The 15,444-nt window shown below is 35.2% G+C and overlaps 1 protein-coding gene across 1 annotated transcript in view; it reads left to right on the top strand.

Annotated features, from left to right (window-relative positions):
- The window catches only part of CFAP54 (cilia and flagella associated protein 54), a 302,389-nt gene that overhangs the window by 249,966 nt on the left and 36,979 nt on the right, over window positions 1-15,444 (top strand). The window contains exon 64 of the mRNA XM_063115642.1: window positions 6,776-6,946. Within this exon, the coding sequence (XP_062971712.1) occupies window positions 6,776-6,946 (171 nt within the window). The remainder of the gene's footprint in view (window positions 1-6,775; window positions 6,947-15,444) is intronic.

Genomic DNA, 15,444 nt, shown 5'->3' with positions numbered 1-15,444 from the left:
GCGATGATATCTCATTGTGATTTTAGTCTGCATTTCCCTGATGATTAGTGATTTTGAGCATTTTTTCATGTGCTTGTTGGCCATTCGTATGTCTTATTTTGAGAAATATTTGTTCAGGTCCTTTGCCCATTTTATAAATTGGGTTATATGGATTTTTGCTGTTGAGTTCCTTAAATCTTCTGGATATTAGACCCTTGCCTGATGTAGTTTATAAACACTTTCTCCCATTCCTCAGCTTGTCTCTTCACTTTGTTGATAGTTTCCTTTCTGTGCAGAAGCTCTTCAGTTTGATGTAGTCCCATTTGTGTATTTTTGCTTTAGTTGCCTGTGCCTTGTAGTCTTTCTCAAAAAAGTGCTGCCCAGTCACATTTTGTGTAGTGTTTCTCCTATGTTTTCTTCTAGTAGTTTCATATTTTCAGGTCTGAAATTTAGGTCTTTAATCCATTTTGAGTTGATTTTTGTGTATGATGAGAGGAGTCTAGTTTCAATCTTCTGCATGTGAATATTCCGTTTTCCCAGCACGATTTATTTGGTGAGGCTGTCCTTTCCACACTGTATATTCTTGGCACCTTTGTCAAAAATCAGTTGGCTGTAAGTGTGTGGATTTATTTCTGGATTCTCTAGTGTGTTCCACTGGTATGTTTGTCTGTTTTTATGCTAGTACTATGCTGTTTTGGTTACTATAGCTTTATAGTATATTTTGAAGATGGGAAGTGTGACACTTTCAACTTTGTCCTTTTTGTTCAAGATTGCTTTAACAATACAGGGTCTTTTGTGGTCCTGCACAAATTTCAAGATCATTTTTTTCTATTTCTATGAAGAATGTCATTGGTATTTTGATAGGGATTTCATTGAATGTGTAGATTGCTTTGGGTAGTATGGACATTTTGATTTTGTTAATTCTTCCAACCCAAGACCATGGGATAGCTTTTCATTTATTTGTCTCCTCTTCAGTTTTTTTTCATCATTGTTTAATAATTTTCATTGTAGAGGTCTTTCAACTCCTTGGTTAAATTTACTTTTTTAGTAGCTATTATGAATGGAATTACTTTCTTGATTTCTTCTTCAGCTATTTTATTATTGTCTTATAGGAAGGCTGTTAATTTTTGTGTGTTGATTTTGTATCTTGCTGCTATACTGAATTCATTTATTAGTTCTACTATTTTTTTTTTGGTGGAGTCTTTACAGTTTTCTATATATATGATCATGCAGTCTGCAAATAGGGATAGTTTGACTTCCTCCTTTCCAATTTGGGTGCCCTTTATTGCTTTCTCTTTCATTATTGCACTGGCTAGAACTTCCATTACTATTTTGAATGAGAGTGGGAAAAGTGAGCATCCTTGTCTTATTCTAAATCTTAGAGGAAAAGCTTCCAAGTTTTGTCCATTCAATATGATGTTAGCTATGGGTTTTTTGTATATGGCCTTTACTGTGTTGCAGTGCATTCCTCTATAACTAATTTGTTGAGGGTTTTTATCATGAAGGAGTGTTAGATATTCTCAGACGCGTTTTCTGCATCTATTGAAATTATCATTTTTTGCCCTTCATTCTGTTGATGTGATCTATCACATTTATTGATTTGTGTATGTTGAACCATCCTTGCATCCCTGGGATGAATCCCACTTGATCATGGTGAATGACCTTCTAAATGTGCTGTTGGGTCCTGTTGGTCAGTATTTTACAGAGGATCTTCACATCTGTATTCAGTAGGGATATTGGTCTGTAGTTTTCTTTCTTTCTTTCTTTCTTTCTTTTTTTTCCCTGTTTTTGGTGTGAGGTTGATGTTGTCCTAATAGAATGAGTTTGGAAGCACTTCATCCTCTTCAGTTATTTGGAATAGTTTGTGAAGAATTGGTATGCATTCTTTAAATGTTTGGTAGAATTTAGTAGTGAAGCCATCTGGTCTTGGATTTTTCAATGTTGGGAGATTTTTGTCACTGCTTCAGTCTCATTATTTGTTATTGGTCTGTTTAGGTTTTCTAGTTCTTCATGATTCATCCTTGGTAAGTTGTATGTTTCCAGAAATTTACCCTTTTCTTCTACGTTTTTGGTTTGTTTGCATATAGTTGTTCATAGTAGTCTCTTATGATTCTTTGTATTTCTGTGGTATCAGTTGTATTGTCCCTTTTTTCGTTTCCAATTTTATTTATTTGCATTTTCTCTCTTTTTTCTCTACTTGTCTAGCTAAAGGTTTATTGATTTTGTTTATCTTCTTGTAAAACTAACTATGTTTCCTCAATCTTTTGTATTTTTTTTTCTAATTTCTAATTCATTTATTTCTTTTTGATCTTTGTTATTTCTCTCCTTCTCCTGATTTGGGGTTTGATTTGTTCTTTTTTTCTAGCTCCTTGAGATGTAATATTCAGTTGTTTATTTGAAATCTTTCTTTCTTTTTGATATAGGCATTTATTTCTATAAACTTCCCTCTTAGAACTGCTTTTACTGTATGCCATGGGTTCTGATATGTTGTGTTTTCATTTTCATTTGTCTCGAGGAATTTTTAAATTTCCGTTTTGGTTTCTTCTTTGACCCATTTGTTGTTTAGGAACATGTTGTTTAATTTCCATGTATTTGTACAGTTTCTAGTGTCTCTTTTGTTGTTGATTTTTAGTTTTATTTCATTATGGTCAGACAAAGTAGTTGATGTGATTTCAATTTTTAAAAAACTTGTTGAGACTTGTTTTGTGACCTAATTCATGATCTATTCTAGAAAATGTTCCATGTGCTGCTGTGAAGAATGTATGTTCTGCAGCTGTTGGATGAAATGTTCTATAAATGTCCAGTACGTCAAGTTGACCTATAGTAGAGATTAATTCTGATGCTTTCTGGTAATTTTCTGTCTGGATGATCTGTCCTTTGCTGAAAGTGTGGTGTTAAAGTCTCCAACTGTTATTGTATTGGAGTATATTTCTCCCATTAGGTCTCACAGTAATTGCTTTATATAACTTGGTGCTTTGGAGTTGGGTGCATATATATTTAGAATTGTTATATCCTCTGTTGAATTGATCCCTTTATCATTACATGATGATCTTTCTTACCTTTTTTTTACTTTCCTTGGCTTGAAGTCTATTTTGTCTGAGTCTAGCTACTCCTGCTCTTTTTTGATTTCCATTTGCATAAAATGTTTTTTCTATCCCTTCTCTTTCAGATAGTATTTATCTTTATAAGTGAAATGAGTTTTTTGTAGGCAGCACATTGTTTGTTCTTGTTTTATAATCCATTGAGCCATCCTGTATCTTAATTGGAGTACTTAATTTGTTTACATTTAGAGTTATTATTGATATATAGGGACTTATTACTGCCATTTTGTTCCTTTTTTCTGCTTGTTTTGTTGATCCATTTTTCCTTTTTTCCAGTCTTACTGTCTTCCTTTGTGATTGAGTGGCTTTCTCTAGCTTTACATTTTGTTTTCTCACTATTTATTTTTAGTACGTCTTATAAGTTTTTGTGTTATGGTTACCATGAGGCTTACAAAAAACATGTTATAATATGACAAATTATTTTAGGTTAATAATTTAACTTTGAAATCTATGAAAAAAGAAAAAAGCCAAAGCTAACTTTATGTTTGGCATCATTCTCTTCTACTTTTTGACAATTTGTTGTTTCAAGTTACATTTTTTAATATTGTGTTTCTCTTATATAGTTGCTATGTTAGCATCTTGTTAGGTTGGTCCTTTAGTCTTCATACTAAGGATGTAAATGGCTTATTCACCACTCTTTGGCATTGGAGTATTCTGAGGTTGTCTATGAATTTTTTGCTAATGAGTTATTTACCTCCAAATGTTTTCTTGCTGCTCTTTAGTGTTATCTTCTTTCAGATTGAAGAACTCCCTTTAGCATTTCTTGTAAGTCAGGTCTAATGTTGATGATTTCCCTCAGCTTTTGTTTGTCTGGGAAAGACTTTATTTCTACTTCATACTTGAAGGTTAGTTTTGTTGGATTCAGAATTCTTGGCTGACAGTATTTTCATTCAACACTCTGAATATATCATCCCATTCTCTCCCAGCCCTCAGGGTTTCTACTGAGAAATCTGCGGAGAGATGTTTTGGGGCTCCATTGAATGTTAAGTGTTTCTTTTCTCCTGCTGCTTTAAGGATTCTCTCTTTGTCTTTGGTTTTTGATAATTTGCTTATGATGCACCTTGGGGTGTTCTTCCTTGGACTGAATTTGGTTGGTGACCTCTGAGCTTCTTGTACTTGGATGCTGTCATCTTTCTCTGTACTTGGGATGTTTTCAGCCATTGTTTTCTTGAATATGATTTCTACATCTTTTCCTTTTTCCTATCCTTTGGGTATGCCGATTACATGGAGGTTATTTCACTTGAGGGAGTCCCATATTGTTGTATTTCTGTTTCATTTTTTCTTATTCATTTTTCTTTTTATTGTTCTGATTGGATAATTCCATGTGTTTTATCTTAGACCTTACTGATTCTTTCTTCTGTTTGATTAAGTCTTCTGTTGGAGCTTTCTGTAGAGTTTTTCTATTTAGATAATGTATTCTTTATTTCTAGAATTTCTATTTTTTTAATTGATTCTATTCCTTTGGCAAGTTTCTCATTCTGCTCCTGAATTATTTTCCAGACATCATTTAATCTTCTATCTGTGTTTTCTTTTGACTTCCTGAACATCCTTAAGAGGGTTATTCTGAATTCTCTGTCAAACCATTTGATAGCATCTGTTGCTGGTTGCTTTGTTTCATTTGGTGGCACCATATTTCTCTGTTCTTTCTTGATCTGCATGTCTTTAAGTTGATGCCTAGGCATTTGAGAAGGCTGCTATTTACTGCTGATTCCTTGAGGATGGTTTTTTTGTGAGGGTCATTAATCACTTCCTAGTCTGGGCTGTATGAAAATTCCAACCCAGGATGGAATCTTCCCTGCAGATTGAGCCCCCTGCAGTTCTACTGCACTGATCACTCTCCACTGAGACCAGCTGCCCATGCTGTGCCCAGTGTCACCTGGCAGGCCAGCCTTCCCTTGTACTCTAACTGCTTCCTGTGGGGCAGGCCATGCACATGTCCCTCGTGTTAACTCATTGGCCTCTGGGCAGCTCTTCTCTCCAGTTGGTTGCAGCCACTTGCTCCTATCCAAGCAGGCCCAGGGGAATCCTACTAGTGGTCTTTAAGGCCTGTGGGCTGGTATGGTGCACTCAGTAGCTCTCCTCTCCCATGTGGATGACTCCAAGCAGGTTTATGCAAAGGGTACTGTGGCTTTTTCCTGCTTTGATCATGTGTAACAGCTAATCCCCACCTCTGCACCAGGATGGCTTAGCACTATAGTCACCATTCCTGCACCCTTTCACGATTGCCTCTTGCACCTTCAGGAACTTGGCAGGTCTCTCCTCTAGTTCCCCCAGCTCCAAGGGTTCTAGGTTGGCAGTCTTTGCTTTTTAACAGTTGTAAATTGGTTACTTGTGGGAAGGTGCAATGGTGAGAATCATCTACTCCATCATCTTGTTGACATTACTGCACCCAAAGTGCTCAAGACATTTTTTTTTGATCAATTATTTACTTAATTTTTTTGGTGAACTGCCTGACATTGAATTAATCTTAATTAACTACTTTCAAATAATTATTTAACCCTAATAGTCTTGCTTATTGTTCATTTCGGTCATGTTTTTAGTTTCATCATGCTTGTAAGTGAGGATTCTGGCTTATAATATCCTTTTATGATAGTCTCTAGACATTTTTGAAAAGTTTTCACATTTAGTATTACCTTTCAGTCAAAAATTTTTTTCTTTTATCAATAGACGACTTGAAAGGTCAGTGTCTTTATTTCCCTTTTTATTTGATTTTGAAGATCTGCATTCACAGTCTTATATCTTGAATAGGCTCAGAAATAAAGGGAGGGACAAAGCCTTATAGAAACACCAGCCATTTCTTTCAGGCAACTGACATGTTCCCCTTGGTCATCAAACCTAGAGAGACCTTAGATGTCAAAAAGAGTGTAATAGAGGAACTGTTTCCCAGCTACCATGCTACAGTATTGGGAATAACAAGAAGTTAATTTTGAGAGTAGTTTGCACTTCATTGAGGAAGGATCTTTTTAGACTTGAGATACTGTTATCACTATCATTATCTCTATGGCTAGCCTATTTTGTTGATAATTCTTTTCAACATTTCCATTTCTTAGTTACCTTAAACAACTAACTAAATAATTTATGAAATTGCCAATTGCATTCTGTGTATTTATGTTTTGTAAAGAGTCTTGATTCAGTGACCAATTTCCGTAAAAGAATCTGAGCCCAGATTCACCAAGTAGTGAATTTGTAAATCAGACACATTCATTTAAGGAGGGCATGATTTTAACCTTTTGGGGCAAATGGATTTTAGAGCAATGGTTTTATTCTTTAGAGAAAAAATTGTCATATTTTGTGTATGGCACTGCCAAAAAAAAAAAGCTTTTGGAAAATAGATAATAAATTATAACCACACCTTCAGTGTCGTCCCTGATGAATAAACCAGAAACAAAAGAGGTCTTCTTAGAAACAGTGGTAACCTCGAGACTGAAATTGTTGCATGGGCATTTTCCCCTCCAGATCTTCATGCTGGAGGACTCACCAAAGTGGAAGACATTTGTTGAACCCTCTCAGTTTTGAAGTATATTTTTACTATAGGAGGACCTTCTCTGTGGTAATACAGGGGCAGTTTTCAGGTCTACCTCCATAGAACAAGCTGAGACAGTTCCCAGAGTTTTCTAAGGTAGCCAATTAATTTGCTTTATACAGTGAATTAATTCATTGCCGGTAATTAAATAATGTTTTTGTTTGTTCTCTAGTTATGTCGAGAAAGTTCTCTACACTCCGTTTTATCATTAAGGCTCCTTGCTAGCCCACCTGGTGTGGACCTGATATCACCAAATATGGCAACACAAGCTTTAAACAAAGAACTGTGCTTTCAGTGGTACATTCCTCCCCTGGACAGACCTCCAAAGGAAACAGAACCTATGGTATGTAATAAAATTATATAGCTAAATTTTCCATTCAGATATAAAGTTTAACTCGGCCATTATAACTTGAAGAGTAGAGGACATATTCTTACCGTATAGATGAGAATATATAGCAATATAGAATCTATATTGTCTAGCAGAATTAATCTGAAAATAATTTAAAAATCCTGGGAAAGTCTGGTTCAAATTGATAACTTTCCTTTTTCCTAACATCAAAGGGAAACTTATCAGTGTCACCATTATATACGAGGTTTAACTTCTTTTTGTAGTTATTCTTTATCATGTTAAGGAAGTTGTTTTTCTATTGTCACTTGGCTAAGAATTTTTATCATGAATCTTTTACAGTATCAAGATGATTTTATGATTTTTCCTCTTTTAATATGTTAATTGATTTTTAATGTTAAATCAACCTTTGTTCCTGGGATAAATTCAAATTGGTCTTGATGTATTAATTTGCTGTATTCAATTTGCTGTTATTTTCGTATTGAATTTTTGCCTGTGTTTTCAAGAGTAATATTGGACTATAAATTTTCTTTTTCATTCTATTCTTGTCAGATTCTTTGTATCAAGCTTTTACTAGACTTATAAAATGGGTTGATAAATATATCATGTTTTTCTATTCTCTGGTGAAGTTTGTGCAAGTTTGGAATAACTTACTATTCTTGAATATCTGTAGAACTTATTAGTAAGATCATTTAGTCCTAGTGGGTTTTGTGTGTGTGTGCGCATGTGATTGTGTGAAAATATAAGACGAGATATAATTTTTAATAGTTTGAGGCAGTGTTTAAATACTAGTACTAGTGTACTGGTTATGAGTTGGTATCAGTTCTGACTGGGCCAGTATCTTTCTAATGGTTTGAGTTTCTGCATCAAACCAAGTTTTAAATACTTTGACTATCATGCCTGCTTCTAGAATATTTTGGGTTTTCAATTTCTTCTTGAGTCAGTTTTGTCTAATTTGCTTTTTCTAGGAATTTGCCTATTTTATTTAAAATTTCTCTCCTATTCTTAATCTATCAGATGTACCTGTAATGATGTGCCCCTTGTCATACCTTATATTGGTTAATTGTGCATTCTCCCTTTTTTTTGATTATTGTCACTAAAGATTTTTCATTAGTTAGTTTTATTTCTTTAATCCAAGTATCTTTCTTCTATTTTTTTCATTTGTTTTTTTTCCTAACTACTGACTTCTTGAGATAGATATTTAGCTCACTATTCAGCCCTATCCTACCTAATACAAGTATATGCATTTTAAGGCAATAAATTTCTCTCTAAACATTGCTTTGGCTGCATCCTACAAATTTTTATTACAGTATTATAATCATCATTCAGATAAAAATAGTTTTTAAAATTTTCATTATAATGTTTTTTTTTTGTTTAGTGTTTTATTTTAATATTTACTCATACATATTTGTGCGGTACAGTGTGCTATCTCAATACATATGTTTACTGCACAATGATTCACTTAGGGTAGATAGCGTAGTTTTGTACTCTTTAGCCTGATCCATGGGCCATTTTGACATGTGTTTCAAAAATTCCAAACTATAGGGAGCTTTTCTACTTATTTCTTGTTATTTATTTTTAGATTATGTTGTTTTATGGAAATAAAAAATGCTCTGTATGACTGATATTTGTTGGAACTTGTTTTCTCCAGAAAAGGATTAATTGTGTAAATATTCTATTGCTCTTTTTACTTATTTATTTTTTATTTTATTTTATTTTATTTTGCTAAAAGGAAAATTTATTTAATGTAAAGGTGTACATTAATAAAAAAGAAAGGTCTCACTTCAACAATCATCTTTGCACCTTAAGAAACAAGAATATGAAGAGCAGACTAAGCCAGACCTAGCAAAGGAAGTAAATAATAAAAATTAGAGCATGTAATAAGAAATAGAAAATAGAAAAAAAAAATAGAGAAAATGAGTGAAACCAAAAGTTGGTACTTTGATGAGATCCACAAAATTGACAAACCTCTACCTACATGGACTAAGACAAAAGGGAGAAGACTCAAATAACTAAAATCAGAAATGAAAGAGGGGTCATTACAACCAAATTTACAAAAACCAAAAGGGCTATAAGAAAATACTATGAATAATTGTTGGTCAACAAATTAGATCATCTACATGAAATGAATAAATTCCTGGAAACATGCCAACTACCAAGACTGAATTATAAAGAAGCAGGGTGTTTGAATAGAGCTACAGCTAGTAAGATGATTCCTGATGCAGAGCTCCCTTGAGGATTTTTTGCAAGGCTGGTTGTGTGGTAGTAAAGTCCTGCAGTGTTTGTCTGGAAATATACTATTTCTCCTTCAAGGGATAGCCTTGCTGGGTGTAGTATTCTTGGCTGGCCATATTTTTCTCTTAGTATTTTGAATATATCATCCCATTTTCTTCTGGCCTGTAGAGCTTCTATTGAGAAGTCTGCTATTAGTCTGATAGAAGCTCCCTTATAGGTAACATGATGCTTTTCTCTTGCTTCTTTTAAGATTCTCTCTTTGTCTTTGAGCTTTGCCAGTTTGACTATAATGTGTCTTGGAGGGGATCTTTTTGGGTTGAATCAGTTTGGGGATCTTTGAGCCTCCTGGCTCTGAATGTCTGTGTCTGTCCCCATACCTGGGAAGGTTTCCATTATTATTTCATTGAATAGGTTTTCCATGCCTTTTCCTTTCTCCTCCCCTTCTGGAACACCCACCCATGATTCAAACGTTTGTGCACTTAAGGTTGTCTGCTAGCTCTCTTAGATTTTCTTCATTTTTTAAAATTCTTTTTTCTTTTTTGTTAAATCTGCCTAGGTAATTTTGAAAAGACTATCTTCAAGATCACAGATTCTTTCTTCTGCTTGTTCTAGCCTGCTGCTTCAGCCCTTGGTTGTATTATTTATTTCATTGAGTGAATCTTTCAGTTCCATGAGTTCTGTTACATTCTTTTTAAAGTATAATATCTTTGTAAAATTTTCTCTTTCATTCCTGGATATTTTTCTTGTTTCATTATGTTTTCTAACTGAGTCTTCTCATATCTCAGTGAGTTTTCTTAAGATTGTTGGTTGGTATTCCTTGTCAGTCATTTCAAGGGTTTCCTGCTCTATAGCGTCTGGTATTTGAGAATTACTGTATTCTTTTGGTGGTGGTGTATTTTCTTGGGTTTTTGTGTTTCTAGTATCTTTCTGTTGATGTCTGGTGATCTGGTAGACAGTTGCTTCTTCTGTCACTCTGGAGTAGGGTTTGAGGAGAGAGATGTCGTCTTCTTTTTCTGGTCTCCACTGGTGACTCTCCTTGTGTCACTGCAGTCAATTGTCTGGTCTTCTTGCATGGAGGTTGTGGCTACTGCTGTGGCATTAAGCCACTTTTGTAGCAGCCATGGCTGTGATGGGCCACCTGTGTGGAAGTGGTGTTTTCAGTGTGCTCCCTGCTTGCTTCTGGGTGGGGAAGGATGCCCTCAGCTTTTGCCTAGGACTGTGGGCATGCTCTGTTTCTTGCCTGCTTGCAGGTGGAGGGGGCTGCCCTAGGCTTCAGCCTCCTATTCCACTTGAAAAGAATGTATACTCCTCAGTTTCTGAGGCAGTGTTTAGTCAGTTTGGTCTGTTTGGTTAATCTTATTGAAACCATCTAATAGGTCAGTTTGGTTAACCTTATGAAATCATCTGTGTGTTTGCTGATTTTTCATTTTGGTCTGCCTTTTTGAAAAATTAATGACTAACAGAAGTATGTTTAAATCTCTCACTATGATTGTCATTGTTTAGTTTTTCCTTGTAGTTCTATCAAATTTTGCTTTACATAATTTAGGCTATATTTTCAGGTATAATCAGATTGATAACTGCTTTATTTTCTTGGTGAATTGAACATTTTATTATTTTGATAATAATGCTTTTGTGTAATCATGATTTTTATATTACATGGTTTTTATGTTTTTCTCTCCTTTTGGATTGACTAATTATTTCTTTTTTCTCTAAGAGTCTTGAAATTATACACTCTTTTTCAATGCTTTTAGTGGTCACAATCAGGACAACATATATGCTTCACTTGTCAAAGTCTAAAGTTAATGAATATCTTTAACCCCTAATGACTTATATGGTATAACTGTACATTTTATTTTTTAACCCAAAATCATATTATTATTTGTATTGTCTTATACAAGAGCTATTTTCCTTTAAAATTTTCTACATATTTATCATTTGCTTTGTTCTTTACTCCCTCTTGCATTTTAGACATTCCTTCTAGTATCACTTCTTTCTGCTGAAGTACATGCTTTACAATTTTCTTTGGTGAAGATCTTCTGGAGGCAAACATTCTTAATTTTTGTTTGCCTGGTAAATGTCATTGTTTTACATTTATTTGAAAAATAAATGTATATGGGGTAGAAAATTTGAGATGGGAAATTATTTTATTTTATCACATTGAAAATGTCATCTACTCATTTTCATTTTTGCTGTTGAGAGTCAAACTGTTGCTGCTTTGAAAATATTCTGAGTTCTTTCACTAGCTGCTTTTGAGATTTTCTCTTTGTCTTTGCGCAATTTTACTGAGCATGGTTTTCTTTTTATTTATTTTGCTTATATTAGCGTAGTGGTTAAGAACACAGACTTGGGAGCCAAACTATCTAGGTTTAAATTTCAGCTCTTCCACTTAACAGTTTTGTGATCTCCAGTAGATTACTTAACTTTTCTGAACCGTGGTTACACTCATCTGTAATTAGAGATAATTGTGTAAACTCCTAATCTAAATAAATAGTAGCAGTCATTGTTATATAAAATTATTTTGAAATTATTATGCTCTTTTAAATTTTTATAACTTCAGATACACCTGTAATACACTTGATAAACATTATTCGAAAGCACCTTTTAACATTTGGCAGCTGTATCTCCTTATAGATGCTTTAACTCCCAACATCCTGCAGAAAAGAAAGTAAACTGCCTAATCAGCAAAATTAAAGTATCTAGCAAATAATAGAAAAACTTTAGCTTGCTTCTAAATGTGACTTACAAATTTGCATCACACATATCACTTTCTATTTTAATGTTTATTACCTTTATCTATATTCATATCTTTATCTTTGTCCACATCTGTGTCCACATGTGTGGGTAGACATTTGTAATGGGCTAATTGAAGGGCAAAAGGGAGGGGGAGGGAAGTATTTGGAGGCAGTTCAGGATCAATCCCTGAACTATTGGAGATTCCAAAGAGTCTGAAAATGAGTCAGGCTTTTAATAATGAAGCAGTTGGTCAATATATCCTTCTGCAGAGGAACCTTCCACTATAGAATTCCTTTGATGGCTGTTTTTTCTAAGACGAGCCTTAGGCTTGTTTCCATTAAATGTTTGCTGTTTGCTGTATGGTTCTGCCCTGTTGAGCATTTTTATTTGCTTTCTTGTCTTCTGCATTGGTCTGCTCTTGCATTTCCCAGCTCTTGAGTGCTGTCCCCTCTAGCTGTGCCTCTGGTAGCTTCTGCAGCTCCTTGACTCATGTGACCCCTGTCAAGTCACAAAACCTCCTGGGCCTACCTCTCTGTTCTGGAGCACCACTTTTCACACTGGCCCCTTCTTTCTGCTAACCTCAAGCTGGAAACCTGTTACTAACTCTTGGTCACTTATATCTCTTCCTATTTGAACAAAAAGAGAAACTTTAACGTATTACTCCCCAGATACATTTAATGCTATTTCCCACATTTTAAAAGTTCTCTCCATCCTACCCTTTCCCAGTCAAATCATTGCCAGATATTCCATACACATTTTTAAATAATGAATTTGTAATCATTTTTTAGGGGAACTTAGTGCAATAGTTTTTAAATTATGGTTCCAAGAATATTAATGGGTAATGGAGTCAGTATAATGGGTCATTAGTAGCATTTTTTTAAAAAGAAATGAAATGCAAGAAAAAAATGATCAGAATTCTTTGCATATAGTACATATATTAAGTAAAAATCTCTTTTTCTGAAACTTTTGTTTTATGATATATATTGTTAAAAACAAAATTTGTTAGGTAGGTTGATCTTCATTATATATCAGAATTTATTTACTGATATAGAGCTGACAAGAGAACCAACAAAGTGATAAAAGCTCATATCCACTCAAAGAGAGTATGAAAATGGAAGGATTAGACAGTTGGGAAACAGAATGTTTACCTAAGCAGCTATTTTTTAAAAATGAGGAGAGAAAGTATAAAGCTCATTTCACAAGGTCATAGGAACATCACATCCATATCTATTAAACAAGGGCCATTTGGGACTGGATGATCTGAGATGTCCATGCACTGCTATCAGAAAAACAAATAAACAAATAAAAAACCCAACATCTAAGAAGCAAGTACTAAGACTATATGTCTGTGGCTGATGATTAGAATAACAAGATCTCATCCATCAACAATCATGATGACGATTAACATGGAAGCATGAACAGGTATCAGATAGAGATTAGAAGGAGAGCACCAACTAACAAATTCTGATTTAAGCAGGTTGCTTGAGCAGTTTTCTCAAGCCACAAGAAAAGATTCAGATCACACAGTTTTCCCATTTCTTAGTACGGGGACATTTTTCCCATTTTCAATAAGAGTGTAGGTATTGGGTCATGATAAAAGATATAGTTGCTGCCGTAAAGCTCAGTCAAAAAATCAAGAAACACTGACTTAGATGAACTCGATCGTCTCACACTCAAGGTTCTATCTTTTTGGAAGATAATGCTGACATTTATTTTATGATTTAAGTATTGATGTATTTAAGCATTCATGTATTCATTGCTTTAGGACTTCAGTGTAGAGTTTGGTGTTGAATAACTGGCTGATGTTCATGAAACCTACAAGATAATAACAAAAGTGAAAACTTGTGTAGAACTTACTATGTTCCCAACATTTAACGTTCATTAACTTCCCAACATCTCTGTAAGGTAGATGCTATCATTTGTTCCATATAACTGAGACATAGGATGGAGGAATGCTAGTAGGCAAGGAGTCAGGATTGGAGCGATCTGACTTGAGTCTGCACTCCTAAGCATGGTGCTGTATTGAGTCCTCAAATGATGGTCCTGGCTGAAGTCACTTGTAGCTTCTGGGCAGGATGGTAATTGCTATGGTTTGAATCTGTCCCCCCAAATGCATGTGTTGGAGACTTAATCTCCAGTGCAACAGTATTGGGATGTGGGGCCTAATGGGAGGTATTTAGGTCATGAGGGCTCCACCCTGATTAATGGATTAATGGCTGTCATCAAAGGACTCAAGGCTGCAAGTTCTATCTCTTGCTCTCTTGTGCTCTTTCCCTTCCCCCTTCCACCTTGATGACACAGCACGAAGACCCTCATCAGATGCCAGCGCCTTGATATTGGACTTCCAGCCACCAGGACTGTGAGAAGTAAGTTTCTTTTCTTTATAGATTACCCAGTTTGTGATATTCTGTTATAACAACACAAAATAGACTTTGACAGTAATGAAAATTAATATCTGACATACGGCTTTGGAGTTTCCAGGGTCTAAAATCATCATTGCACGACAATGCAAGTTAATGTCACTCGATCCACCCACTTGATCTATTTTAGTTTATTCACTCCACTGAAGCAGAAATGTCAGTAGGAACTAGAGATGCTGTTGGGAGCAGGGCTGAAATCCCAGCATTGAGGATTTTGATATGAAATTTTTAGGTAATTCAAAGGGCTAACACCTCCATGCCGTGATACTTTGGGGTTAAATTCATCACTCAGAAAGCTTAACTTCTTAAGAACAGGAGGCAGAAATTATACTATCCTATTTGACAAAATTATCTTTAGTAGAATATAGTAGAATCACATTACAAGCTAGTCCTTGGAACTTTGTTACAAACTAATCTTTTGAACAATTTCAAAATCTTGTAGGGACAGACACTAAAAAGGCTGCCAGGGACTATTATTTTAATGAAGCTCCCAGACAATGGCTTTTAAAATAGCTGTGAAGAATGGCTGATTTAAGTCATAGAGATGTACTACTACAGCTTAGCCATAAAAACATCTAACCACAGCTGTATTAGCCCATTTTTGTGTTGCTATAACAGAATACCTGAAGCTGGGTAATTTATAGTGAACAGAGGTTTATTTGGCTTATGATTCTGGGACAGCTGCATCTGGCACAGGCCTCAGGCTGCTTTTACTCATGGTGGAAAGCAGCAAGCAGCCAGTGGGTACAAGCAGATCGCATGGCAAGAGGATGCAAGAGAGAGAAAGGGGAGATGCCAGGGTCTTTTAAACAACGAGCTCTCTTGGGAACTAATAGAGCAAGAACTCACTCACTACCCCCCAGCCCCCAGGGAGAGCATTAATCCATTCATGAAGGATCCACTCCATGACTCAAATAGCTCCCAACACTGCCGCACTGGGGATCAGATTTCCACATGAGTTTTGGGGGTACAAAATATTCAAACTCTATTAATGGCCAAAGGTTTGATGGCCCAAATTTGTCTCAAGATTATACCTTAGGACCTTTGGCTTTTTCCTGCTTTATCGTCCCGTTCTTTTTGGAATCTAGTATGCCCAGTAAGGTAGTC

The sequence above is a fragment of the Cynocephalus volans genome, chromosome 12 (assembly GCF_027409185.1).
Source record: "Cynocephalus volans isolate mCynVol1 chromosome 12, mCynVol1.pri, whole genome shotgun sequence".
Lineage (NCBI taxonomy): Eukaryota > Metazoa > Chordata > Mammalia > Dermoptera > Cynocephalidae > Cynocephalus > Cynocephalus volans.
Note: the sequence above shows the minus strand (reverse complement) of the source record. Positions and strands in the feature narration are given on the sequence as shown.